The sequence below is a fragment of the Nymphaea colorata genome, chromosome 2 (genome assembly GCF_008831285.2).
Source record: "Nymphaea colorata isolate Beijing-Zhang1983 chromosome 2, ASM883128v2, whole genome shotgun sequence".
Classification (NCBI taxonomy): Eukaryota; Viridiplantae; Streptophyta; class Magnoliopsida; order Nymphaeales; family Nymphaeaceae; genus Nymphaea; species Nymphaea colorata.
Genome location: NC_045139.1, coordinates 10,861,866 through 10,888,366, shown reverse-complemented (window position 1 = coordinate 10,888,366; position 26,501 = coordinate 10,861,866). Strand labels below are relative to the sequence as shown.

The window sequence follows — 26,501 nt, the reverse complement described above, 5'->3', positions numbered from 1 at the left end:
GGCTGCTTTCAGTGACTCAATGTGCCATTTTCACAACATCTGCACATGAGTCGAGTCGAGCTCAAATTGGGTTAGCTCTAACATGAGCACAACTTGCTTCATAGAACATGCTGGAGCTCGACTGGCTTAACTCATTTATGTTAACCTATCTTGATTCTTTTAGCTCATTAACTTGTAAACTAATTCAACTATGAAGAACCAGTTTTACATAGTCGAGCTGAACCGAGTTGCTCGACTTGTTTATCAATTTAGTATAAATTTAAACTTGAACTCAGCTCGTCTATAAATAGGTCAAGCTTGTTGAGCCCAAGTTGGCTTGACTTGTTGCTACAGTCATAGTCTTACTACACTTCAACTTGCGCATCGGTAAACCCTTTGTAGCACAAAAGATTGACACTCCTGACATCCCAAGCCATTGTGTGAACCTCCTTAGGGATATAAATTGCATGATTTTGAATTTGTAGTTTACAGGTATCTCGTGGTTGATGTTTTAGGAGTTCCTCATGACTTTTCACGACGATTTTTTTTTTTAAAAAAAATCAAGATATTGTCATTGCCATGTATTTAATTTATGCAGGAAAAAAGGCGCTGTTAAAATACGAGTGTTAATGGTTGGGATCCTCTCATAGAAAGCCTCCCCATATTCTGCAAGAAGAATAATATCATCACCCGTCATGCGGATCATCAATGTGCCCTTAAATGGCGACCAAGAAGTGTGGCTAACAAAATTAGCCTTTTTGCATCATTGTTATGTTAAAGGTTTTACATTGTTATTGATTGAAACTTCCCCAGCTGAATAATCAAATACAGGTAGAAGCAATTAGAAAACTTTTCTTTGTGTGACATGTTTAAGATCAAAGTATTCTGGTGGAGCAAGAGGATTAATTCCACCGCCTAAGCCAGAGCCGACGCCCCACTCATTTCCTTTGCCCCTAGAATCCAGAGCTGTATTGCTATTAGGTGGCAAGATCTACAAGTGCTTCAACTTGCACATAAGACTCACCTCGGTTAATGTACGAAAACATAGCACCCTCCTAGTCGAACCAGAAACACACTGCATAATGCATCCCGAGCCTGCCTATTCGAGCTATGCCCCTCGAAGTCTTAAGATCAAAGCATTCACTTTCTCATTTGATGAAAGCAAAATTGATTTGTTCTGCTCAACTTTATTCTACAGGTTGCTATACAATTAATTCGATATTGGTACTTCTGACTCAATTGCAAACATATATTACCGATGTGAAACAAAACGCCCAATTCTCAAACTTAAATTCTTCGATAGAATTTACAGAAAGATTTGTGGCGACTAAGAAACACACAAATGTTTCTTTTGGTAGTTAATTAAGTTAGCAATGATTCTACCAATTACAACAAATTTGGAAAGCATATTTTTGCAATGAACAATATTTAAAACTTTTTGTGCAATCAAATGACACATGAATGGGTGAATGATGTTTTAATCACCTACGTTCAGAAAGATACAGATGATATTTCAAAGAAGCATGCAGATCCACCAGTTGAAGCTACTTGCTTTTCAGATGCTCGAAGTGCACAATTAAGTGAAAACAAGATGATGTTTTTGGTGGTTCGATCCATAGGAATTGCCAGTTAGTTGATCTAAGAAATTCAAATGATCGTACTAATTGAAGTTGGTACAGCCAAAAGCACGAAAACCTTAATGGTTCATTTAAAAAATAAAGATATCCAACGGCTTTGTACAAGCAGATGTTTTGTTGGATATGTATGGGCATATTTTGAGGTTAACAATCCACCGCCTGGAAAGGTAAAATGCATATAAACCTTTCCACTAAAGAAGAAGTGTATAGATATTTATGAACTAACGAAAAGGTAGAGCCATCACTCGTGCATCTTCAGTTCCCTCTCTCTCTCTCTCTCTCTCTCTCTTCCTTCTGCATTAATTAAGCAACTGATCCCTCCATCTGCAACAGCCCGTGCTGCCATGGCGAGCTCAAAATCTTGAAGGGAGACTAGAGGCAGGAGGGACAACGCAGGACTTTGAAGCTCTTCAGAGCTCTCCATGACAGTTGACGAACCACCCCAACCAATGTGAGCTACGTGTTTTCCATCGGTTGGGCTACCGATTTCCATCTCCACAAACTCTTCCTTCTCACCTGAAATTGAGAATTTCGTCAATTTAGGGACAATGATCTGAATTTGCATGTGTTGTGAGTGATCAATAGACGTGCACTGAGTGAAGGAAACTGGTGCTATTTGACACTGAGCCGGACATGCTTTATGTTCAGTCTTGTTGGAACTTGGAACACGGCGCTTCCTAAGATGACTCTAAAGCAGGAAGTAAATCGATTGAGGTTGCCACACACAAACTGAAGGAGCAGTTTATGTGAAGAGAAAAAACCAAATTTAGGATTATTTACCCAGGATGTTAGAGTTATAAGCAATTACCAAACAGTTGAGAAAAACTCATGAGGCTCTTAATCAATCTCTGCATTCCGTCAGAAAGTGCAGATTTTGGGAAAGGTAGCAATCCCAGTGAACTCTTCATTTGCAGAACAGGTATATTATACTCTTCTCCTGAAGGGAAAAAGGAAACAAAAAATATGAGCAACTAGCAAAGCATAACAGAAACTTAGGTTGCAACGGAAATGCAGATCACCTAAAGATAGTCTACGTGTTGAATACCGATGGAGCATTTTTGTTCGGATTCCACTGGGATGTGGAGCTTGACCTAAATACAGGGTCCAGAAGTATTAATTTAGAAACGGAACACTCCCAGCCTCTTCATTCCTCTCATGGTTTTAATTTGAATGAAACGTCAAACAGCAACACAATCTTGCTTAAGATGCAAGATTCTCTTGACTGATGTTAAAGCCTAGAGAGCCAGAGATCCACCAAACCCTGTTCCGGACAGTACTTCGTATGGAGCTAATTTAATCATTAGGCCCTCAACCTAACTTCCTTCTTAATTTCAGTTTGTTGTACAGCCAATGTCCAAAGCACCATTAGTTACAGGCTAATGGTCCATCTGTATGCCTTATAGACAAACTGCCAGTAACTCTTTCCTAATCTAGACACCTGCTAGGGTAAATTGAAAGGCACGTGAAAAATTCATAAATGAACATTAAGCATATAAATTTCACTGTAAGTTGGGAATGACCTTTACATATAGACAGGTGATGTTTTAATTTCTCTTTGACACCTCTTTCCCAGTAACCTTGATGTGTTTTTTTTAAAGAAGCGTCACTATAGGTACTAGCATAGAGATTGCTCACAAAATGAACAATGTGAAATATTTAGCTGATGCTCCCAACAAGATTACAAAAAGCAAGAGCGACCTTAACCTGCCCATCTTCTTCATCCTGTCACAGCAACTTTGGATTACAATAATAACTGGCCTCTACAGCGAGGCACGCTAAGGATGAGTAGATCGCATCTGTTTGAGGATGTGACCTGTCTCCCATAACAAATATATGTGCTTCTTTCTTAAGCACAATCCACGAGCATCCTGGTTTCTTTCTCATCTGTTTCTTTTGCATCAACTGTCTTACATCTGCTGCATTTTCCCATTTTCTTGACGTAGACCACATATTGGATAATATAACATAAGATCCATCATCACATGGTTCAAGTTCAAAGAGTCTTCCCAAAGCTCGCTCTCCTACCAAAACGTTCTTATGAGTGCTGCAGGCAGACAACAATGCTTTCCAAACGGCATCAGCTTGGCCAATGGCATTCTCCAGTATGAACTCTTCTGCTACTTCCAACTGCCCCAATCGACCAAGAAGATCGACCATGCATGTGAAATGTTCTATTTTTGGAAGTATGCTACAATCTTCACGCATCAGTTTGAAATAATGACAACCTTCATTTAACAACCCTGCATGGCAACATGCTGACAGCACTCCAAGGAAGCTAATCTCATTTGGTCTAACACCTTCCTTCAACATCTTCTCAAAGAGTTGTATAGCCTCTCTTGCTAGGCCATGAAATGCACAGCCAAGTATCATAGACGTCCACGACACAAGACCATGTTCCTTAGTTTTATTGAACAAAAGCCTTGCGTCATCTATGCTACCACATTTAGAGTACATGTTAATCATAGAACTCTCTATGACTGAATCAGAGGTATGTGCATACTTAACTATTTGGGCATGGATCTGCTTAGCCTGTTCCAATATGCCGCTTTCAGCACATGCAATAGCTACAGCTGCAAGCGTGAAGTTATCGACAGGAACACCCTCATCCAACATTCGACGAAAGAGATTGACAGCGTCCTCACTTCTCCCGTTCTGAGTGTAAGCAGAAACCAATGAGCTCCAGGAAGCTGCACCAAAATTCGTCTCAAAGACTAGCAATGCAACGTCCAGCTTCCCACATTTACAGTACATGTCTATCAAGGAATTTCCAATGTACCAATCATAATCACCACCAAGCTTTCTAAACAATTGGCAGTGAACCTGTTCCCCCAGATCAAGAATAGCCAATTTCGCTGCCAACACCAAGGATATGCAGAGTGTAAACTCATTGAAATCCACTCCCATCCTCTTCATATCATAGAGAACCGTCACTGCTGTCCTATCATCTCCGTTATGCATATAACCCGAGATGATGGTGTTCCACGATACGACGTCACAAAATGGCGACCTGTGAAAGAACTCTAGCGCTCCTTTCATGTCACCATTCTGCACATGGGCATCAATTATCTTGTTCCAAGAGATCACATCCCGCTCGAGCATCCTGTTGAATACGTTCTGTGCTTCATCAAAGCACCCACAATTCCCATACATGGCCAGGATAGAGTTCATCAAGACCACGTCAGGAACACACCCAGAAACGACAATCAATCCATGCACGCTTTTGCCCGCCGATGGATCACGGATCTTGCCGCATGCCTTCAGCACGCTGGCGAAGGTGAAGGGGTTGGGACGGAAGCCATGAGAGACCATCTGGCGGAAAATGCTTATGGAAGTGAGACAGCGATGATGATCCCCTTGCGCGCAGCCCGCAACGAGCGATGTCCACGACAAGACATCTCGCTCGGGAATTTCCTCGAACACTTTGCGGGCAGAATCTAGATTCCCGCATCTCACATAAACGTTAATGAGGGCGTTGCCTACGCAGAGAAATCGATCGTAAGCAAGCTTTGCGGCGACGGCGTGCACGGATTTGCCCTTTCGAAGAGCGCCCTCTTTGCAGGAAGCCTTGAGAAGGCGCACCAGAGCGACCTCACCTCCCGTCCTCCATTGCAGCATCTAGGCATCTCGGACACTGAAATAGAAATCAGTGGTTCGTGTTTGAAAAGTAAGGCCCCGTATCAACCGGCTGCCGAGCTTCAGACGTTCTGTCATTCAATAATACGTACTCTTTCCCAGAGTGAGTAACAAGTATTCCACACCAAGTTAAGCTCTCGACCTCCTTCGTCTCGAGGGTGAAACTACCAAATACTCATCTTCTTCATACTTAGAGATGTCAATATATATTAGATATAAGATCGAACCATTTAAAAAAATTAGATCTAAAAAAATATATATCTGCTTAAAAGAATTCCTAGGATGCGACACTATCGAGGGTGAAACTACTTCTAGGGTCGAAGGTTATTTTCAGGTCCGGATAGGCAGGCAGTGCATCTTCCACTAGGTTTTGTGCTCCACACATTGAGCAGCTCAAGAAAATAAATAACACCTACAGGAAATGAACTTGGTATGTTATCTGTATACCAATTGAGGCAACTTCCTTCAACTCCCACTTGAGGCAACTTCCTTCAACTCATTAGCTTCTTAATCTAACATTCCAAAACAATTTATATAAGAAAAATCAACGTTGTTGGATGTCAAATATTTACCGGATTGCTAAAATTTAAAAGTTCATTGTTACAAGGACTATAAATCATCATCAAAGCCAAAAGATATTGTTGTCGCACTATATGCTATCATTAATGTCAATGTAGTGACTATTTTTTAGTGACAAGTTTTAAAATTTAGCTATTAGGCAACATCTGGAAAGTTGTTTGGTTAAAAAAAAGTTACATTTTTTATTTACTTATTTTGCCGGTCATAAAAGAACAGGAGTTAGCGGCATTTCACCAAGTGGGTGACACTTACATGTGGACCTTTGAAAGACCAATTTTGTAAATGAGGGGTGGGCTCCGACTACTAGTCTTACCAATAGATCTCCTCGAGCGCACAATAATTTAAGCATAAACTATATGAGCCAACAAATCATCATCATCATCTATATGTTGCAGGTTGAGGGTTGTTTCTTCTCCTTTTTTATTCAAACTCTTATTCATATTTTCTATCCAAAAAATTCAAATCAACAACAAAGTATGATTCATTTTGCATCATACCTAACTAATTTGTTAATTTAGGCAAGAAGCAATGCCACTCAATCTTTATAAAACATGAAAAAGCTCAAGCTTGTCATTGCAAAAAAAGATGGATTCACTGACACATGGAAAATCTCAAGTTGGTGAAAGTCAACTTTTACCAATGTTTAGAGCCAAATGATTGTGAATATAATTTTTCACAGACATCTTCTTCGTGAGTCAACTTTTACCGACGTCAAGTGCCAAATGTCGGTGAATATACATTTTTACCAATGTCCAAAAGAAGACGTCAGGAAAAAACTGCATTCACCAATGCGTGGTTACATTATGTCGTTGAAGTTTGCCTTTTACTGACATCCACAACTCAAATGTCGCTAAAAATGACTTTCACTTACATCATATTCTGGACGTCCTATTTCATATATTAAGGTGCTTTCACGTTTTAGAAAATCAACAAAAAAGATGCACATGTGCATGCTAAATAGAAATACTTGCATACAACTAACATACTGAGTTGTGCACATTTCAAGGAAGAAGTACATGTTATTTGTGTTCATTATATGACTGCACATCTTAACTGATATCTTATATTAATTGCAATATACAGTTTGGGAAAAGTTATGAGCAGCCATCACATGCTGAGCTGTTCATTGCTATTAGGACCAATAAGAACCCGAACTACTTCAACCCTAAAACCAATGTTGTGATTGTCTCATTCGAACAAATACATTATTCTATTTCAATGACATATATGTTATCATATACTCAAATACTTATATTCTTCATGATATGTGTTATCATATATTGTAGAATCAACTAAAAGAGTAATTTTAAATGGTGCCTGAAGAGACACAAGATACATTCAAAAGTAATGACGTTTACTCCAAGGTGATGGGATAGGAGAGACATGGTAGTGTATAAATGATGGGACTTGGTGCCAGTCATTCTCAATTTGGTTTATCCTCTAATTCAAGTGTCATATGTACCATTTGAGAAGAAAATGTGTTATTGAATAATAAAGTTTTTGTGCTTGAATCTCAATTTTTTCAATCTTAGAGCAATCCTAAGAATTTTAGACTCAAGTTACTCAGTTTATGGCGAAACAATTTAATGATATAAGTTACGTAATATTTCATTTGATGTAATCAGTTCTATTGATTAAACTTTATTTCTGATAGAACTAACATATCTTTTTAATGTTCATTGTAGACATGCCGACACCGCCAAACTTCATATGATTTTCAGCTCGGCGATGACAATACCATGAGAGCAATAATTTGTTTACGTTTTTGTAACTTTGAACTGTAGCAAATTAGTTGTATTGTAATATAAGTTCAAACATTTGCTATACATATATGTTTGGTTTATGAACAATTAATTGTTTTGTTTGTTTCATTTGATACATGAAAATGTAAGTAGGTATCTTGTACATGTATTTCTGATTTTCGAAAAAAAAGTCCAATGCGGATTAGAAAAAAAAATTAAAACACTTCCACCGATGCATAAATTTACGTCGATAACGATTAAAAGCGATGTTAGTGGACATCGGTTAAAAATGCATCGACGTCCAGGACAATTGTCGGTATAAACTTTTACCAATGTTTCTTGAGATGTAGGAAAAATAGACTATTACCGACATGCTTGGACATTGGTAATAATCAATGTTTACCTACGTGTTATGTGTGTCGGTGATGGATACCTATACCAATGTGCTGATCCTTGTGTCGGTGATGATTTTTGTCGACACTATGTTTGCCTACAATAAAAAAACGTTGGTAAAACTCCATTAGGTTTTTTGTAGTGCGTGCAATACCATGTTCAAAATTGATCTAATGTTTATATCACTATGTTTAGTATTATAACCATAATAAGTTAGCATAAGAACAACATGTTGAGTCCATTTCCATTTACATACTGGGAACAATACTTTCTTGAAAGACAACAACTCAATTAAGTAGAGAAGCTAGTGAAACAAGTAATAGGAAAATAAAAAAAATTGTTTGTTTCAATGACGAACCATCGAGACTCACAACACTTAAAAGGGGATTCTGTCTAATCTCCAACTATTATACTTGTGAATCTCCAACTACTGTATAATAAAGAACACCTCGAAGTGTGAAAAAGTTAATGGTTGAAGTTAAAGATGGAAAGAAATCTGGCGATGATACCGTTGGCAAGCAAAATCTCCAAGGCAACCGAATAACCTGTGGAGAAGGCAAGCTTGTAAAATGTTGAAGCACCAATCTATGTAAGATAAACAAAAAAAGTGTATTGATATTGTTATAAGAGGAAATAATAAAACTAAGGCACTCAACAAGTGATGTGTTGAGTTGGGCTGATCTACGGATGTAGATAAAAAAAATCGAACCATGTTAAAAAATTTCATATTCCTCCTTTGGTTCTCTTTCCTTTCTTCTTTGTTTATTCCCTAATCTTTTGCATGGTATCAAGATCATTGTCAATTCCTTAGAGGAGAACCAGTGTACCACAGATGTGCGGTCCTCTACAACAACTTGTCCCCCTCTTTGCTGGCACCAAATAACTTTCAAAATTTCCTTTCAATAACGTTGAATACTGAAAACTATATTGTTTTTTGGGCATTGTAGTTTCATCCCCTGTTGATATCTTATGATTTTGAGAGGTTTATTGACAATACGAAAGCACAACAAACAAAATATATCACCAAAGGTGGCAAAAACATGGTGAATCCTGACTATGTTGATTGGCAGTGACGAGATCAACTCTTATTGATTTGAATAATCTCTTATCTCACTAAGCCCGTATATTCCCAAATTGTCAACCTCGAAACTTCGTATGAAGTTTGGCATGCATTAAGGATGCCTCTGCTGCCCAATCATGGACCCAAGCATTAAGGATGCCTATGCTGCCAATCATGGACCCAAATTATGCAACTCAAGAGCAACTTCAATGCTTGAAGAAGGGAAGTAAGAGTGCCAGTGAATACATTCAAAGAGCTCACCATCTTAGCATCACTAAAGATTCGACTCTCTACATTCTTTGAGGTCTCACTAGCGAGTATGACTCTCACTGCATGTGTCAATAACAATACGAATTGAGCTTGTTTCTATGGCCGAATAACCATATGAATTGAACTTGTTTCTATGGCTGAACTTTTCAGTCTTCTTTTCACACATGAAGCTTTCATTGATGAATATGTTGGAGAGAAAGACACCAACCAAGGTGGATCATATAAATCATACAATGAAGGCAACTACCATGGAGGAAGATGTTGTTCCCATGAGAGAGGTCGCATGAGTTGTTTTAATTTAGCTTTCATTGATTGTCTAGTCAGTGTTTCTTCTACTTGTCAAATTAGAAAGTTGCATAAATTATATTTGGTCGTATTGACTATAGTAATTCGGTGTCTCTTGAAATAATAATTTTTGTCTTGTGGGGACTGCCCCTTGTTTCTAATGTTGACAGGTTTCATTACCACATGATATTTATAACTGCTTACTTCCTAGTTGTTTCTATTGAAATTCAAATATGAAGTACTTGAAGTGTTACAAAAATTTAAAACTATGGTTGAAAACCTACTTGAGAAGAGAATCATCTACTTTCTAAGTGGCAGGAGATGGGAATACAGAGTCATGGATACTTATTTTCCCAAGGTTGTCATCAAACATAGATATTCATGTCCTCACACACAAGAACAAAATGTGGTTTTAGAACAAAAGTTCTATTACCCTTTTTTCAACAAGCAACTCCAATAATTCTTAACAAAGTTTGGTTGCCTTTGATAAACTGGATTATAGATCACAACCATATGATGTTATGGGTTAAAATAGTGAGTAACATGGTTATAAGTACATGTATTCTATTTCAGATCACAAAGTTGTTATTTCCCGAGATGCAATTTTTAGTGAAGAAGAGTTCCCTTTTCTTGCTCAGCAGTCAAAGAACAATGTTATACATGATTCAGAAAATCAATCGCATCCTATTCCAGTCCCTTCATGGCTTGAATCTCCTTACATTGAACCTGTCACCAGTCCTACATCTCAACAAGTTGAAGAACTTTCTCCTCCCTCCATGAAGTCACAACCTCTAAACCCAAAAGACGAACAGGGTCTTCAAGACCCCCATCTCATTATGCTCTCTAGCTCTCTCATGTCGGAGTTGCTTGAAGACATGAAGCCTAAAACTTTTGAAGAGGTCAACCGTGACCCTGCAAGGTGGCACACAACTATGTAGAAAGCGAAGCCAGTTATGTGCACAGCCCTGTGCATGGAAAATTAAAAAGTCTAAACTACCATTTATTTTATAAAAAAAATTCAAAAACATCCTCCATCCCCTTTGGTGCATACTTGTTGTGTGCACATAAGTGTGCATGCAACTTGATCTGTGTCGGAAGATCTATGAGCTCTTGACACAAATTATACCTGAGAACTTATCCTCATCTTCCAAGGTTTATGTTGGAGACCACATAGACTTTGAAAGTCTCTCTCTACAGATATAGAGGCACAGTGGGGACCCTTCAATGTCTAACTATCCCCATTCTCATCATTGTACACATCGGTTGTGTGTATCAATTCATGCACAAGCCATCGATAATGCAATGGTCTATGGTGAAAAGTGAAAGGAATTCTGTAATATTTGAAGTTTGTTTTACAGTATGAGCTTGTTTTCAAAGCATCTAAAGGCAGATCTATAAATGCTTGCTATGACGCCGACCGGGCAGGTTGCATTGAAAGAAAGTTAATGTCTAGTTATGTTATTTATTTTGGACCAAATATCACATCATGGAGCTCTAGAAAGCAACGTGTGATTTCAAGGTTAAGTATAGAGGCTGAACGCAAAGCTATAGCTGATGCTGCAGCCAAACTCTGGTTGGTGCAGTCTCTCCAAAATGAGCAAAAAATAACTGTTTCTAGCACTTCTGTAGTCTCGTGCAACAAGATTAGCTCAACTTAAGAATCTAACATCTCTCTTCTGAAGACCAAATCGCAAATGGGATAATGAAACCTCTAAGCATGTCTTAGTTCAATAATTTCTGGGTCAAGCTCAACTTAAGAAATATGCTTGAGAGAGGCTCTGAAAGAGTTAACTTTTGAAGATAAAAATTAAAAGTTGGTGGTGACAATGTTGGTAGGCTAAATCTTCAAGGTAACCGAATATCTTGTGGAGAAGGCAAGATTATCAAATGTAGATGCAAAAATCTATGTAAATATAAAAGTAACCAAAGAAAGTGTATTGTCCTTGTTATGAGAGGAAATAATAAAACTAAGGCACTAGATAGGAAATGTGTTGAGCTGAGTTGCTTCATGGACACAAATTGAGAGACCAAGCCACATTAAAACTTTTGTGTTCTTCTGCTTGTTCTCTTTCCTTTTTTTTTCGTTTCTTATCTAATCTTTCATAGAAAGGCCAAGCCACATTAAAACTTTCGTGTTCTTCTGCTTGTTCTGTTTCCTTTCTTTTCTGTTTCTTATCTAATCTTTCACAAAAAGAACTCAAGGCGTAGAGACGTAGAAATGAAAACCTAATCTAGGGACCTTTCTTATTTTGAAGCTTTTGAGATATTATCTATGTTTGTTTTTAATTGCATGTAAAATTTAATAAATTTTGAATCTATTGCCTTTCATGTTCAGCATATGAATTGATGGGCAGGTATAACAAAATCATAGCTAAGAAAACAGACAATTACTAGACCATTATATATTAGATTTCATGAAAATCATTTAAGCTATTGATTTCAAGGAGATTAGAAGGTGGACATTAAGTTGAAAACATAGAAGCAAAGTTATAATTTCAAAAATCAAAATACCACTCAAAGAAGACAAGGGTTTTTGTTTAAAAAAAAAAAACTCATTCATTTCTCTTTTTCTGTTACTCAATCTCCTTTGAAGGGTATTTCAGTCTCCTGGAAAAAGTAGCTTGAGTTCTGTGTTTACAATTTAATCTCCATCACTTGATCTCATTGGGATCACTGCCCCAAATGATTGTAATCAAAATCTGTTATATGAGGGCTTAGTTGCTATCTGTTTTCCTAATAACTATGACTTTTGATAACTCCATCTTGAGCATAAATCATGTCATTATACACCACCTATTTTAAGTAATGCAAAGAAATAGTTTTTTTTTTTCATGTTATCATGAAGTTGATCCATTTAGATAACTTGATATTTTTTAGCACAAAAACCAATTTTAATTAATGCAAACTTTCTAATTTTTACCAAAGACAAACTCCACACCAGAAAAGTGTTTGGTGATAACAAAACAAAATATAATTACAGCTCTGTCATTCTTGCATAAAAGTAAAATATGAAACTTTCCAAATACTATTACCAGTGGTTCCAACGAGGCCAATATTTTTCCCTTTTTCATTTACATAATTCAAAGTGACATTTAAATGATGGGAAATGCAATGCCATTGGAAAAGAGCAAAAAAAGTCATGCATTTATGTGTTAACACCAAGGCAGCGTCTTAGGGTTAACAAAGAATCACTAAAAAAAGATGGATTCACTAACGCGTGGGAAAGAGCACGTCAGTGAAAAGCAACTTTTACCGACGTCCAAATTCAAATGTCGATGAAGATTAATGAAAATGCCATTTGGGTGTAAAAAGGTGATACAGGTCTACCTAGGCCTCCTTCTAGAAGCGTGTTTGAACACGGCGAGAGCAGTCGAGCTAGGGCTGAAGGACTGGAACTACAGGATGAGCAAGGCACTGTGACAGCAAGGGAGGCTAAACCAGGACTTAGTGCACAAGCAGTGGGTGGCAAGGGCGAAGATGCAAAGGCTCTAGGTCCGGATGCATCCAGAGAAGGCCAGCACTTGGGAGCGGATTCAACCAAGGAAGGCCAAATTGAAAGTCTTAGCTCCGGTTTATGACTAGTCCATTCTAGTGTCGGTCTTGACCCAAGTCCTAGTGGTGGTCTAGAATGAACCTCGGTAGAGAGTCTCCGCTGAGCATGGTCTTAGCTCAAGTAGGCCGAGCGGGCTTATGGGGAAAATCCGAAGTTTGGGTGGCAACCCAGAAGAGTCCCCCACCTTGCGCCCACCAAGCACAAGGGTTCATTTCATTAGATAGAGGCAATACGCCCAATTCCATAATCATTTGCTTATACATTTTACTTCAAGTTGTGTGGACCGAGATGGTTTGTATCTCGAGTCATTTGCTTTGTGGTAAAGTGAACCGGTTTGATCCATCTGTGAACCGAGTCACTTAGGTTAGTATTTAAACTTTGTGTAATTTGGATTTCACATGCAATTTTGAGAATAGTTCATTTGAGTTTGAGCACTCTCTCTCCTCTCGTCTCTATCTCTCACGCCCCTCTCTCTCTCTCTCTCTCTCTCTCTCTCTTCTCAACCCCTCCAAATCGCCGGCGGCGGCTGGTATCCCTTTCCCCCTCACGCAAGCTTCTAAGAACCGATGGTCTCCTCTCTTCCTCTCCTCTTTCTTTTTCTTTTCCCCAACCCCTCAACCGGCGGCATTAGGGTTGAAGATCTCCAAGGTGAGCCATGGCCCTTGAATCATCAACATCCCCATGGATTCCCCAACTAAATTCCAGCATTCAAAGGTGCATTCTTCCTTAGACACGAAGGAAAAATAAAGGCCAGCATTGCTTCCGGGAAGGCTGCAACTCCTCTCGGTGGGCAACATTCGACTAAGTCAGCAAACTAAAGGTTAGTGCGTGAGATTTTAGAATTGAACTTGTGCAACGCCATTGGATTATTTTGGGTTAAGACTCAGCCAAAGGAGTGGCCTGATTCCCTTGAGTCACAGCCGAGAGTCTCAGACCTATTTCACGGTGGAAGCTTTCCCTAAACTAGTCCTTAGAGTAATAAGGGATGTCCATGAGATTTCCCGAACTTTTCCTTGAAGGTTGATTCCAATTAGCCGGCAAAACTCAAGCAAAAAGCGCTGGAAACCACACTCGGGTTCTACCTGAAATTCTCGCCAGAAAATCAGAAAAAGAAAGAAGAAAATTCAGTGAGAAAGGGCAGAAAAAGAAAAGAAAAGAAAAGAAAAGAAAAGAAAAGCCCATGAAAAAGAAAAAAAAGAAAGAAATTCGGTGAGAATTGAGTTCCATTTAAGCTTGTTTAGTGCTGGCCAGAAATTCTGAAAATTTTCGGCCACCGCTGCTATAATTCCGGCATACATTTGGGGCTTCTGGCCATATTCAATCCGAGGACACATTCGCCCTTGATCTGGCTAAGGAGCAGCAACATTTGGCATGGAGAATCTTGGGAGATCGTGTGGCACATTTGGGAATTGCGCCTAAGGATTCTTCCTCGAGGAAGGGCAGGCGGTGCACATTTGGTCTTCTTCAGCTTAAGCCGGCATTTGAAGAGCAGACTTTTGTTCACTCTCTACTACTAACTTTAGGACTCTATCTACACGCACCACCAACCCTAATCCCTCCTACATTTGCTCATAACCCCTTCCCATCTAGAAGCCACCTAAGCCGCGCGTGAGGAGGTCCACACATTTGGACTCCAACTCACCCTAGCGGGTCCCCTTAGCCCCCACATTAGGTCAACACTCAATAAGAGTGCCGAACAGCCACATTCCTTACCCATTTCTACATCTGAAACATCATTCCCTAGCCCTAAACTCTCTATCCCCACTTTACCCCTAAGCCACATTACAATTTATCTAGCCTACCATACCCGTGCCTACCCATGTTGGCCTAAACCTAGTCAACTAAGACTAAACCCAGTACCCTAGTCAAACCTACCAAGACCACAACTATTTAGACCAACCCTAGCCGACCACACATAGGGTTAAGTCCGGGCTCTAGACCGAGCCCAGTTCGGGTGTAGGCCCAGCCATCATCCGGCGAAGCCTTCATCTCCTACCGGCGACTCCGTCCGCGACACCGTCCGCATCATGTGCCTGCACCTTCATCTCGGCGTCGTCTGCAGCAGGAGACATCGACACTCTGTTGGACTTCGGACAAGCGTTCTTTCCGGCACTTCGGAATTGCCGGCAGCAGATTATTACAGATACACCTTCCGACCTGCTTCAGCACTAGATTTCTCACACTCTCCAGCTGAAATACAGGGGAATTGGTTTTCATCCCGTGGTCACTGGGCTAAAATTCCAAGTTAGTCTTGGAAGGGTACGTCTTCCTTAAGCTTCCTATTGGTTTGATTCAAGGAGAGTCATTTCGTGTTTAGTTCAACATTTACATTTGAGTTGTTGTGCTCCTGTAGTTCTCCGGTGGCCACTGGCCTAAGATCCGGCTGCAAGACTTTAGCATATCCATTGCTCTATTTCTAGTGGTTGTTTTTCTATATTCCATTCAGTTTAGCCTAGTTTGTTTTAATTGCATTGTTTGACCTCACACTCGTTAGTATTTCTTGTAGTAGGGTTTTTCCTTCTTCAGGTTTGTCTTAGGCGCCTCAAGAGATCTTGGGGATATGATCGGTTGTAGGAAATCGTCTAGACCTACTCCAGAGTGAGGTCCTATCAAAAGGAGACATTTCTCAACAAAAATGAGAAAAAAAAAGCTCTGTTTTATCAAAAGGATAAAAATACTTATTTTTTTGAAAATAACAAAAATACCCCTTTAGACTCACAAACGAAGAAGGTACATGCTGATATTGGGGTAGAACATGCAAGTAGATCTTTTTAACAGAAGAGATAGAGAGCACTTATAGTTTTGCTAAAAGTTGCATGCCTTTGATCCATCTTTAAAAAGGTCGCATGACTCCTAGTAATGAACCATCCACTATCATTTGGGGTGTGTTTGATAACATTAGATCTCATATCCGAGGCCGATCTAAGAACTCATAAGCAAAGAAGATGAGAACTGCAGATTATGGCCAAGACCTTGAATTTGAGGCTGGATGTAAGGGAGGGTCTGACTTTAAATCTGCCGATTCAAAATTCTCAATCATTTCAAATAATCTTTGGTCTCAAATTAAAGGCTATCAAATGCCTCCTTTAAGTTGGATTATTTATTTCCTTGCTATGACCGGGCATAATGAATGTTGAAAAGATAAAATATCTCTTGAAATAATTTCTTTTGTTTGATTTGGGGTGAACTGTAGGTAAAAGCTGACATGCATTGCACCCGAAAAAGATTCGGCGAATTGAAATATGTGCAACCCTAAGTGCATTCATGGAGATGTAACCTCAGCTTCAAAAAAGTATGGAAATATATATCCTTGTCCTTCCATTTGTACACTAGTTCGTAGCTTTTATACAACATGACACCGACGGTTGGCTATATTTATATATATATATGCTTCCATCACAATATTTTTTTAAAAATAACAACATTTAATGAGTAGGGAAATAAATTTAAAATTTAAATTGTCAATATATATTAGTAGATGTCAACATTCAATTTTCATATATATATATATATCAATTCAATTACTAAAAAACAAACATGATATACTATACTAACTACTATTTCTATTTCTTTCTCACTGAATGTAACGTTTTTCACATTTAGCAAAAAATAAAGAAAGATAGAGTTGTACCCATGGGTTGCCACGATCTAGTTTCTCGTATGAGTTCACAAAGTATCTGAATTGTTTAAATGTATGGAAACTGTGTAAACTGATCCCATTTAATCATCATGATAGTTTACAATGAATCACGTGTAAACTTGTTATTGTTTTTTAATCTAGTGACAACTTGTTTTTTATTTTAAAGAAGAAACTTTACATGTTTAAGTTCATCGAATTAACTCATAAACCAATTCACATAGTCCTCACATATATATATATATATATATATATATCCAGATGGATTAAAGAAGACAACTGCCGCAAAACCCAAAAACCACTATTAAAAACTTTGAAAGATCATGGTCCAACAAAAACTGTTCCTAATGCACCTATGACGGTTTTCAACAATTGACGCTTTTTTGAAATAATTCATCCAGCAATATCCAGTAGCCAATACATTTCTATTTGTATATACATATATAGTAGAAAAAATCAAATTTTGTAACTGAAAGGCAACATGAATTGTTGATAAAAGTACCATGTATTGTTGCTACACTACAAACCATCACGAATGCTTTTGTTGTCATCATTTTCTAGCAACAGACTTTTAAATGTTAACTACATATATTTATATATTTATATAAATGCTAAAATCCTCTCGCCGTTTTGGACGCCGTCCATTCATAGTCACCTGATGTAATGCATCAAGCGGTGTACTATGAGAAGTTAGAGGATTCCTTCGTTCAAATTCAGATGAAGAAATCCACAAATGGTATATATATATAAATATATGTGTGTGTGTGTGTGTGTGTGAGAGAGAGAGAGAGAGAGAGAGAGAAAGAGAGAGGGGGACACCACAATATGTGCACAAAGTGAGAAGGCTTTCGTAAGCAATAAAGACGGACAAGATTTGATTCTAAAGGAAAAATGTGTCATGTAAGGTTCCTGAGTAGAAACTATTAGCATATGATCCAATTCGGAGTAAACTGAACACCCAAATGACCGTAGCAATGGAAGTGCACATGCCTTCATACACTGTTTGAGATGTCCCGCTCCATTTTAACACTTTGTTTCGCGTCAACAAAGCAAGGGAACCTCCTAAAGACCGAATCACTCAAACAGCAGGATGCAATTTGTAGCAAATAAGAAGGACAAGAAGCCACCGCGTCTGGAATTTAAGTAGGGGTGAGTGATAGCTTTCTGTGCTGTCATGTGGAAGATTCTATGGATATATGCGTTGTTAGACAGAAAGATATGGCACCCACAATATTCTCCATTACAAAGTTTAAAAAAAAAGCATGTTGCTGTAATATAATATTCTCCATGAAAAGGCATGTCAAGAAGCTGCCTTCTTCCTCCTGCTTGTGTGCATGGAACAAAAGAAGTCTCGCCTCCCCTAGATGGTTAGTCTTTTTCTAAACGCATAAGAAACTCAGGCTTGCTGATTTCCAACTCAAAAGCTTTATTATTATTTTTTTTTCACTCACTTGGTATTGAATTTTTAATTTTCTTCAGTTTTTTATGGATTTTTTCTCCAACCCATAACTTTTTTTTTCTTTATTTTACTTGAGAGAAACCACCCCGGGCTCAGAGACTTTGCGGCTCACCAGAGGCATAAAACTCCCAAGGCCATTCTACACCCCTTTCTGTTCTTTTTTTTCCATGGTCTTGGCATGCTTTGACATTCACAAGAAGCCAGCACCATTAGGATTTTTAACTCGTGGCCGGCTGCCCGCTAGCCGCTAGCCCAACCAGCTATGCCAAGCCCTTTGGGCAAGGCCGCAAGAGGCAACTCATGTATAGAGAGTCATGATATGGCTCATTTGCTTACTTTCACCAAACAATACTAACTAAATTCCCCAGTTAACCAATATTGAAATATTTTGCTAAGATTCCGAGGTTGTTTTGGCTGAACTGGGTTCAATTTCTCATGTATTAACCCAACCCTAACTATTTAAATTGGCAAGAGAGTGCCTAAAACTCAAGTTAGTGACCACTAATCAACCTGGCGTGTGTACCTCAGTGGGCACAGCAGGTCGTAGGTTTGACGCCTACCTGGCAAACTTCCTCTTTTTTGTAATGTAGCCGGTCGAGCTGCCCAGTCGTTAGTTTGATTTATGTGGATGCTACTCTTGTTGACCGTAAAAAGTAGTAGGCTCTACCTTCAAGCGAGTACATATAAGTCCACTCAAGTCCGGATGCAGCTCTAGACCCCAGCAGCAGGGAGGGTGCTTCGCCTCTCACCTGAGCAGTGGAGTTCCCTCCTGCTCACCCCGAACCTGAGATGACTCATCCAGGCTTTATTTTTTCGGCTGCACCCAGACTGTTCTCTCAAGTCTGAAGGTTTTATTCGATCCACACTGTTCAATGCGTCCGGCAACAGTGGCTAAAACATCAGGTTGATGGCCACCAGCCCATCTGCAAGACCCAATCTTCAGTAGATATATGAATGGTTTAGATATGATTTTGAGCCTCTTCCGGCTGTTAGTTTTCCAATTTCTCTTATATTAACCTGATCCATACTCTTTAAATTACTAAGAGAGTGGCTAAATATCAGGTTAGTGACGACTGATCAACCTAAAATAAACTTGTCTATAACATGAAGATATAAAATATTTACATATGACTTCTAGGGTTTGGTTTTTCTTGGCCGGATCGAGATAGATTTATCATGTATTTAGTCGATCCGAACTATTTATACATCGCTACAAAGATTGGCTAAAGATCATGTTGATGGCAGTGAACCCATCTAAGGTGGCTCATCTACGAGAACCACACTTTGACCAAACAAACCAAACCAGATCTTACCCAAATCAGCCATGGTATCCAACTAAGACTGATTCGAGTGGCCAAAGAACAGGCGACCCTCAGAAAAGACATGCAATAATCCACCTCCCAACTTCTTTCAGTTCTTCATATAACCGAAATACAACCCAAATCTAACGGTTATTTCCTCTATAACGGTTACGTTCCCGACAACATAACCGAGAAATTTGAAATCCCCAAGGCTAGCTTTTATGGTTCCTCAACCACTGGCCTTAATGGAAAAGTAAATATTGAACAAGACGGCAGATGAACATCATATCAGCCTCTAAGCCTCTGACCTGCATTTATCGTTGAATTGCAGCCAGCAGACGAGTTTCAGGTGTTCTCACAATTAATTCAATCTTCATTCGGTAAGGACATGAATCCCGTCCTCTGTGTTTAATTGCTAGTCTCTGAGACTGCTCAGGAAACAGGACTCCATAGCCTTTCGTTTCTTCACATCAATCACATCTTGAATGATAATGAAAGAGGGGTCGGTTCCTTATTTTGGGCCTCTGTAAACTTCCATAACAATGGCACCAACTTCTTGTTTTTATGGGTATTGATTCTCTCCGCGCGTGGACCATATCTACCACGTAGAAACCATATGGAGTAGGCTATGGCTTACGAAGTCTGGGCTATCGTATGACATAAGTCCATATTTAATGCAGGATTCATTAAACTGGTTTGTATGGAGATGCGACATTTCATTTATCGATAACAGACAGGATTGGCAATTTTTACATTTCCAGAGTTTGATTTCTATTGTTGTTTAGTTTATAACTTTATTGTAATTTGTAACAATGTAAAGAGTAAAGACCTTTCTGTTCTGTGGTGCATTGGATTTTTGGATTAAGCATCGGCCCAAAGAGAGGAATATTAGTAGGTTCCTTCACTTTCCTCTTTTTCATTGTGACTTTCTCTCTGTGCTAAAGTTTTGTTCCTTCTTACACAAGAGAGCATCACAAAAGGCTAGCTCTTTTACACTAGGGAAATGACCTTTTCTTATGAAAGAGTGGCTTTTCTTGGCTTCTTTTTCTCTCTCCACCTTCAGAACTGTTCTCTGATTTCAGCCATCCGGTTCTAGGCTTAGGAAGGCGTCTCTCCACTGTATCCATGCTTTCTGTCTGCCATCCAGTGTTCGTCGCAAATTGTGCGCATGGTCAGCCCCTCAACGGAAGCTAACCAATCTGTAAGGCCACAGTCTCAGTCTCTCAGAAGTTTGAGGATCATGATGATTCAAAAATGCTGTTTGTAGACATTGAGCTGCGGATTTGAAGATTGTCCAAGAATCTGATGGCAGAAATAAGCCACCCTCCACAGGAGCAACTAACAGACTTGGCATTCTGCATTGATTCAAATCCTCCATGGGGTGAGTAGGATAATCTTTGACACTGCTAGAAGTTGATATGAACACGACTGGATGCTGAAAGAACTGTAGCTGACCGTATTATAGATTTAAAACAGTTAAGAGCAGGCTAGTCCATTGTATTTTTGTTCACACAAATCCTGCATACACTTCATGCCACTCAGCCATGAGAATTCATTTTTTCTTTCCTTATTTCAATGTTGAATGTTTGTTTCATTAACATTGACCACCTCCTTGTTGACCTTCAAAATTCCTCTCTCTGTCCCTTGTGGCCTTCTCCATATGTCGTCTTGTCCATGTATTTTGTGCCATTTCCATGTCATCCGTGCGGCAGTGCAACCACAGAATTTGAGACCGATAATGGTGCTCTTCTTCTGCAAACCTGCCAGCAAGATAACCCTGTTTCCCAGTCATTTCTGTTTCTCATTATAACAAAATGCACCCAGCTAAGCAACATGGAAGTAACAAAACCAATTTTGCATGGTAATGCTTTATTAACATAGTTAATTTTATAACACAAAAGCATAGGGAAGAAAATAACTGGCAGGTCCTGCTGTCAGGCAGACCGTGCTTCCACTGTGAAATGATGGCACTTCCTCTAAAAACATGTTTCATTAACTCAATTAACGAGTTAGACAATGGTAATTGAAGAAAGTAAGCACTCCTACTAGTAAAGATGAGCTAGATAAAAGTTTGGTATATTTGAACTTCACTCTTAATTAACGTCAAGATTTTTTTTTTTTTTTTTGTGTTTGCAGATCATGTAATAATTCTGGCATTTCAGCATTACATTGTGATGCTAGGAACTTCTGTGATGCTGCCATCGTTGCTGGTCCCCCTCATGGGAGGAAACGATGTGAGCATAAATCTTAACTTGTTTTGTTACATTGTGGTTATAAGACCCAAACCCAGCGGACTAATCAGAAATTAATACTATCCAGAGTGATAAAGCAAATATTATACAGACCTTATTGTTCGTCGCTGGTATCAAAACACTCCTACAAACATTGTTTGGAACTCGTCTGCCAACAGTTCTTGGTGGTTCATATGCTTTCGTGATACCCATCGTGACCATCATTAGGGATTCAACACTACAAAGAATTCCTGATCCAAACATTGTAAGTTCGTAAGGCAATCTCATCAGCACCTTTTTTGTCGGACATCACCTGAAATGTTTATTGTTCAATTTTCCCAGCGGTTCTTGCATACAATTCGAGCAGTCCAAGGAGCAATGATAATTGCCTCAAGCTTGCAGATAATACTTGGGTTCAGCCAGATATGGGGAATATTTTCACAGTTCTGCTATTCTTGCTTTCAAACTATTCCTGGAATGATGCTCCTCTGATGCTCCTCGCTCCGTGCATCAGTTAATGATATGAATTTTTCTGCAGATATTTCAGTCCATTATCCATGTCTCCTGTCATCTGCTTGCTTGGTCTCGGCCTACTTGATCACGGCTTTCCAGTGGTAATTAACAGATACTCTCACAAGAAATTGAAGAAAACTAGTTCCATACATGTTCACAATCTAAAATATCGGGACTTACTTTTTCTAGGTGGGCAATTGTGTGGAAATTGGCATACCCATGCTTATTACAGTCATTGTCTTATGTCTGGTATGCTCTTAAGATGCTTCTTGGGAAAGAAATCTTTCTCATCTTTTGCAGACAAGCTGACATGATGTTCCTTTGATTCAGCGCCTGAAAAATATCAAAACATGGAAAGATGAACCTGTGTTTGAGAGGTTTAGTGTTCTTCTAAGCATTAGCATTATATGGGCATATGCTCAACTGTTAACTGCTGCTGGAGCGTACAGACATGCATCGGAGAAAACTCAAGCCCACTGTTGCACAGACAAAGCTCGTCTGATATCCTCTGCTCCATGGTAATCATGGCCAGAAAATCTCTCCACTCTTCTACTTCATGAAAATGCAGTAGGGAATGCACTTGCATTTCAGAATTTAAATTATTATCCCATATCAAGTGCAAGATTACTTGAAAAGGTGGTCACATTGATCATATGGTCATGTTGAACAATGATTATATGCAGGATCAAATTTCCTTATCCTCTACAATGGGGTGCGCCTACTTTTAATGCAGGTCATACTTTTGCTATAATGGCTGGGGTGCTGGTTTCCCTGATGGAGGTAAGCTTTGAAGCAACTTTTGAGTTCTTGATTCTTGACCCAGGCTGCTTGTTGAAGGCAGAGAACCAATCTCAGTTAATCAATTTCATGCAGTCGACAGGCTCTTATATTGCAGCATCAAGATTTGCCATGGCCACTCCACCTCCTGCACATGTTCTTAGTCGTGGAATAGGCTGGCAGGTAGCAAGCACTAAGTTGAGCACTGAAAGTGCGGAAACCTCGAGTTATTTTATAGTCTCTCTAGTACTCAACCTCTGTTGGTTAGACATTAGTTTATCTCAAAGAAACTGATGATATTTCACAAACCAAAGCTTCAAATATAATCTGTGATTTGAGGATCTTACAATAGAACTAAGTCTTAAGTAATCATGATTTTATCGTGATTCTTATTCTTGCAATGTTTGATAGCCTTTTCTTTTGCACATTTTATAGTGATTGTTTTGTTGCTTTCTGATGCAGAGATATCTATTTGCTTAATTTTTGCTGTTTTCTGACAAGTTTCTGATGATGCTCATCCAAAATTCCGTAGGGCATAGGCGTATTGCTTGATGGGCTATTTGGATCCTTCACTGGCTCCACAGTGTCTGTGTATGTAAATTGCTACCAAATTGACTAGGGAATCCATTGTACAAAGAAAATTAACTTTTTGCCTTGTCTCCAACTGATTTCAGGGAGAATATTGGCCTTCTTGGGTTATCTCGGGTTGGAAGCCGCAGGGTAGTCCAAGTGTCAGCTGGATTCATGATCTTATTCTCAGTCTTAGGTAAATAAAACCATAAAACATATGCACGTATACTATGTTGACATGCCAGTTCTTGAGTTCAGTTAATTTTCTTCGCTGCAGGAAAATTTGGGGCAGTTTTTGCATCTATACCTTTCCCAATATTTGCCGCACTTTACTGTGTCCTATTTGGTCTGCTAGGTAAGCCAAATTCCAGGATAACAAACATAATAGGAAGATTAAAAATTTAAAACAGGAAAGAGCTTCATGAAATGAGGTCCCACTTGACATGGAACACCATCAATATAAGCTTAAAACTGAAAACGGCACAATCCAGCAACTCCATCTCAGATTGTTGGGACATAATACATTGATCTAAAAACTAATGCAGCAGTGACATTGCCTTTCATTTCTGCAGCTTCACTTGGACTGTCATTCCTTCAGTTTACCAACATGAATTCGATGAGGAATATGTTCATATCTGGACTCTCCTTGTTTCTGGGCTTATCAATTCCCCAGTATTTTAACCAAACCTGGCTTTCAACTCGACACGGTCCTGTTCACACTAAGGCAAGCTGGGTAAGAATCTTGGTCACTAATTGCTGCGTTAACATGAAAGAATAAACCTACAACTGACTGAACTTTTGCATCTTTTCAGTTCAACTGCATCCTTAACACACTGTTCTCTTCCCCGCCAATTATCGCATCGATAGTTGCTATCTTCTTGGACAACACAATTGATGTTGACATGTCAGAGAAAGATAGAGGAATGCCATGGTGGGCAAAGTTCAGAAGTTTCAGAGGAGACACTAGGAATGAAGAATTTTATACGTTACCATGTAATCTTAACAGGTTTTTTCCACCAGGATGAAAGTTGTAAGGCTGATTTCCCAGTTCACAGAAAGCAATCTCTTGCTCCTACTTGAATATCTTGTTCAGTCAATTGAAATGAAAGAGATCCCTGCTTACAATCCGCTTATCTAATTGTTTAGTGCTTCTCTTTAATCATTTTGAGTTTCTAGATACAGTTTTTAGATACAATAACAGACTGAAGGAAATTCTCTGTTGTAGCATAATATAAACAATTAAATGCATGCAGCAATTAAAATCTTGACCTTGCCTCTGAATCAAGATCCACATTCTTTTGAACGCCTAACATGTCCAGAATATGTTCAACTCCAGATAAAAATTTGTGTTTGGACATTTTTTATATGGATAACCAACCTGAAAAAGTCTGACATATTACATAATGTGCTCATGACTTCCATCTCCAACTGCTTCCTTCAATGACTGCAACTGATATGCTGATTGTGTCGGCCAGCATTGCTTCTCCAGCGGCTCCATGTGCATGATAGTTTAACAGTAGAATATTCTATATGAAGGCAAATTTGTTCAATGAAGACTATGGCATGAGTTGCCAAATATGCATGCAACATCTCCAACCACTTGTAAACTTTTGTTGAGAGCAGGAGCCTGTCATTGCTTTAATGTGCAAACCATGTTTAAGTCTCGACATGCCTACATGAATAAAGTTCACATGCACCAGGCAGCCATAAATCCTGGAAGCAAAATCTGAATTAGATGAATGCAATCAGAATATGCATGAGTGGATAGTGGGTACACATCCGACATGGTCCACAGGTATACATATTATCAGAAGACCGGCAGCAGTGAGTGCAAGGACCTAATGTTCGGAAGACCGGCACTAGCCAATCACTTGTCACAAGAGGCATAATGTAGTTGGACAGGTTGATTGGTGTAAAGGCCTCACATCATCAGTTTTGTTCTTGTAGGCAGCCATATAGGATGGAGTGCAGCACCAAATTGATGGTGCACCAACTTCTGATTAGGCTTCATTGCAACCTTGGACCTCAGGGATAAGGAGAGGGAATTAGGGATGTCAATGAATCGGGTTTGAATTAGATATGCTTTTTAACTATATCTGTTTTTCTAGATATTCACGTATTCGGATCCGAGTGAATAGAAGTTATACCCGAATTTGAAATCTGATTTTCACGTTCTGAATCTCATCCAAATCCAACTTTTACATTCATATCTGAATCTGAATTTTGAACTGAACTCAGCTGATTTTCAAAATATAAGAGCATTAGATATTGGATATTTATCTAAAACAATCCGTTCTGAATCCAACTCCAATCAGATTATATATATATATATATACATATATATATATATATATATGTATATGTTGTTTGTTAAATCTGAATCCGATCCAATTTCTTAAGCAGATATCAAATTTTTTTCATATCCATTTTTTTTCAGAACGGGATATCTGATTTAAATAGGATGACATCCTTAGGGGATGAGGGAGGGGAAGAGGGGTTGCCGTTACCTGGACACTTTTCACTCGCTAGTTAATTTAAAAGGAGACGACAATTAGTGATAGCGCCTTATTTATGTGATTGGGTGAGTCTGAGTGCAACACTCGTCATATCATGTCACTAAAATTTGAAAGAAAGCAAAAGTTCGACAAATAACTGGGACGCTTTCTCCCCCTCTCCGATCAAACCCACCCCCTCTCTCTCTCCCCGCCGGAGCCGCTGCCATTGCTGACCGGACTCTCGCCAAGAATGTGTTTTCACCATCTTCCCCTGTTCTTTTACGAAGGCTTCTGGTGGCCGAGATAAGAATTTCACCTAGTGTGGCCCTCACATTTACAAATTTTGTGATTACCATGAAGCAAGGCCTGGATTGCCTTCATTTGCCA

General features: G+C 39.1%; 2 protein-coding genes across 7 annotated transcripts; one reads left to right on the top strand and one right to left on the bottom strand.

Moving 5' to 3' along the window:
• Positions 1–2,044: 2,044 nt before the first annotated feature.
• LOC116247035 (pentatricopeptide repeat-containing protein At2g13600-like) lies at positions 2,045–5,598 on the bottom strand. Of its 3 annotated transcripts, none has more exons than XM_050075777.1 (2): positions 3,321–5,598; positions 2,045–2,132 (listed from the first exon to the last, which is right to left on the bottom strand). In XM_050075777.1, exon 1 carries the CDS (start codon positions 5,229–5,231, stop codon positions 3,342–3,344), a length of 1,890 nt encoding a protein of 629 aa, XP_049931734.1. In that variant the 5' UTR covers positions 5,232–5,598; the 3' UTR covers positions 2,045–2,132; positions 3,321–3,341. The 3 variants fall into 3 exon arrangements, with proteins under 3 accessions (XP_049931734.1, XP_031474841.1, XP_049931735.1); XM_031618981.2 differs by lacking the exon at positions 2,045–2,132 and adding an exon at positions 2,427–2,553; XM_050075778.1 differs by lacking the exon at positions 2,045–2,132 and adding an exon at positions 2,692–2,707.
• Positions 5,599–19,787: 14,189 nt separating this feature from the next.
• On the top strand, positions 19,788–24,743 carry LOC116246968 (nucleobase-ascorbate transporter 1-like). Of its 4 annotated transcripts, none has more exons than XM_031618899.2 (14): positions 19,788–19,908; positions 21,665–21,762; positions 21,848–22,024; positions 22,102–22,202; positions 22,298–22,373; positions 22,462–22,521; positions 22,603–22,790; positions 22,956–23,052; positions 23,146–23,232; positions 23,582–23,640; positions 23,724–23,815; positions 23,897–23,974; positions 24,192–24,352; positions 24,432–24,743. In XM_031618899.2, exons 2-14 carry the CDS (start codon positions 21,703–21,705, stop codon positions 24,642–24,644), a joined length of 1,449 nt encoding a protein of 482 aa, XP_031474759.1. In that variant the 5' UTR covers positions 19,788–19,908; positions 21,665–21,702; the 3' UTR covers positions 24,645–24,743. The 4 variants fall into 4 exon arrangements, with proteins under 4 accessions (XP_031474759.1, XP_049931739.1, XP_031474758.1 ...); XM_050075782.1 differs by lacking the exon at positions 19,788–19,908 and adding an exon at positions 20,462–20,909; XM_031618898.2 differs by lacking the exons at positions 19,788–19,908; positions 23,146–23,232 and adding an exon at positions 20,462–20,909.
• Positions 24,744–26,501: the final 1,758 nt, after the last annotated feature.

Coding starts and splice junctions, on each gene's coding strand:
- LOC116246968 (XM_050075782.1), top strand. CDS start 20,834: ATGGCAGAAATAAGCCACCCTCCACAGGAGCAACTAACAGACTTGGCA. Junction 21,763..21,847: donor CCCTCATGGGAGGAAACGAT/GTGAGCATAAAT, acceptor AATACTATCCAG/AGTGATAAAGCAAATATTAT. Junction 24,353..24,431: donor TTCACACTAAGGCAAGCTGG/GTAAGAATCTTG, acceptor GCATCTTTTCAG/TTCAACTGCATCCTTAACAC.
- LOC116247035 (XM_050075777.1), bottom strand. CDS start 5,231: ATGCTGCAATGGAGGACGGGAGGTGAGGTCGCTCTGGTGCGCCTTCTC.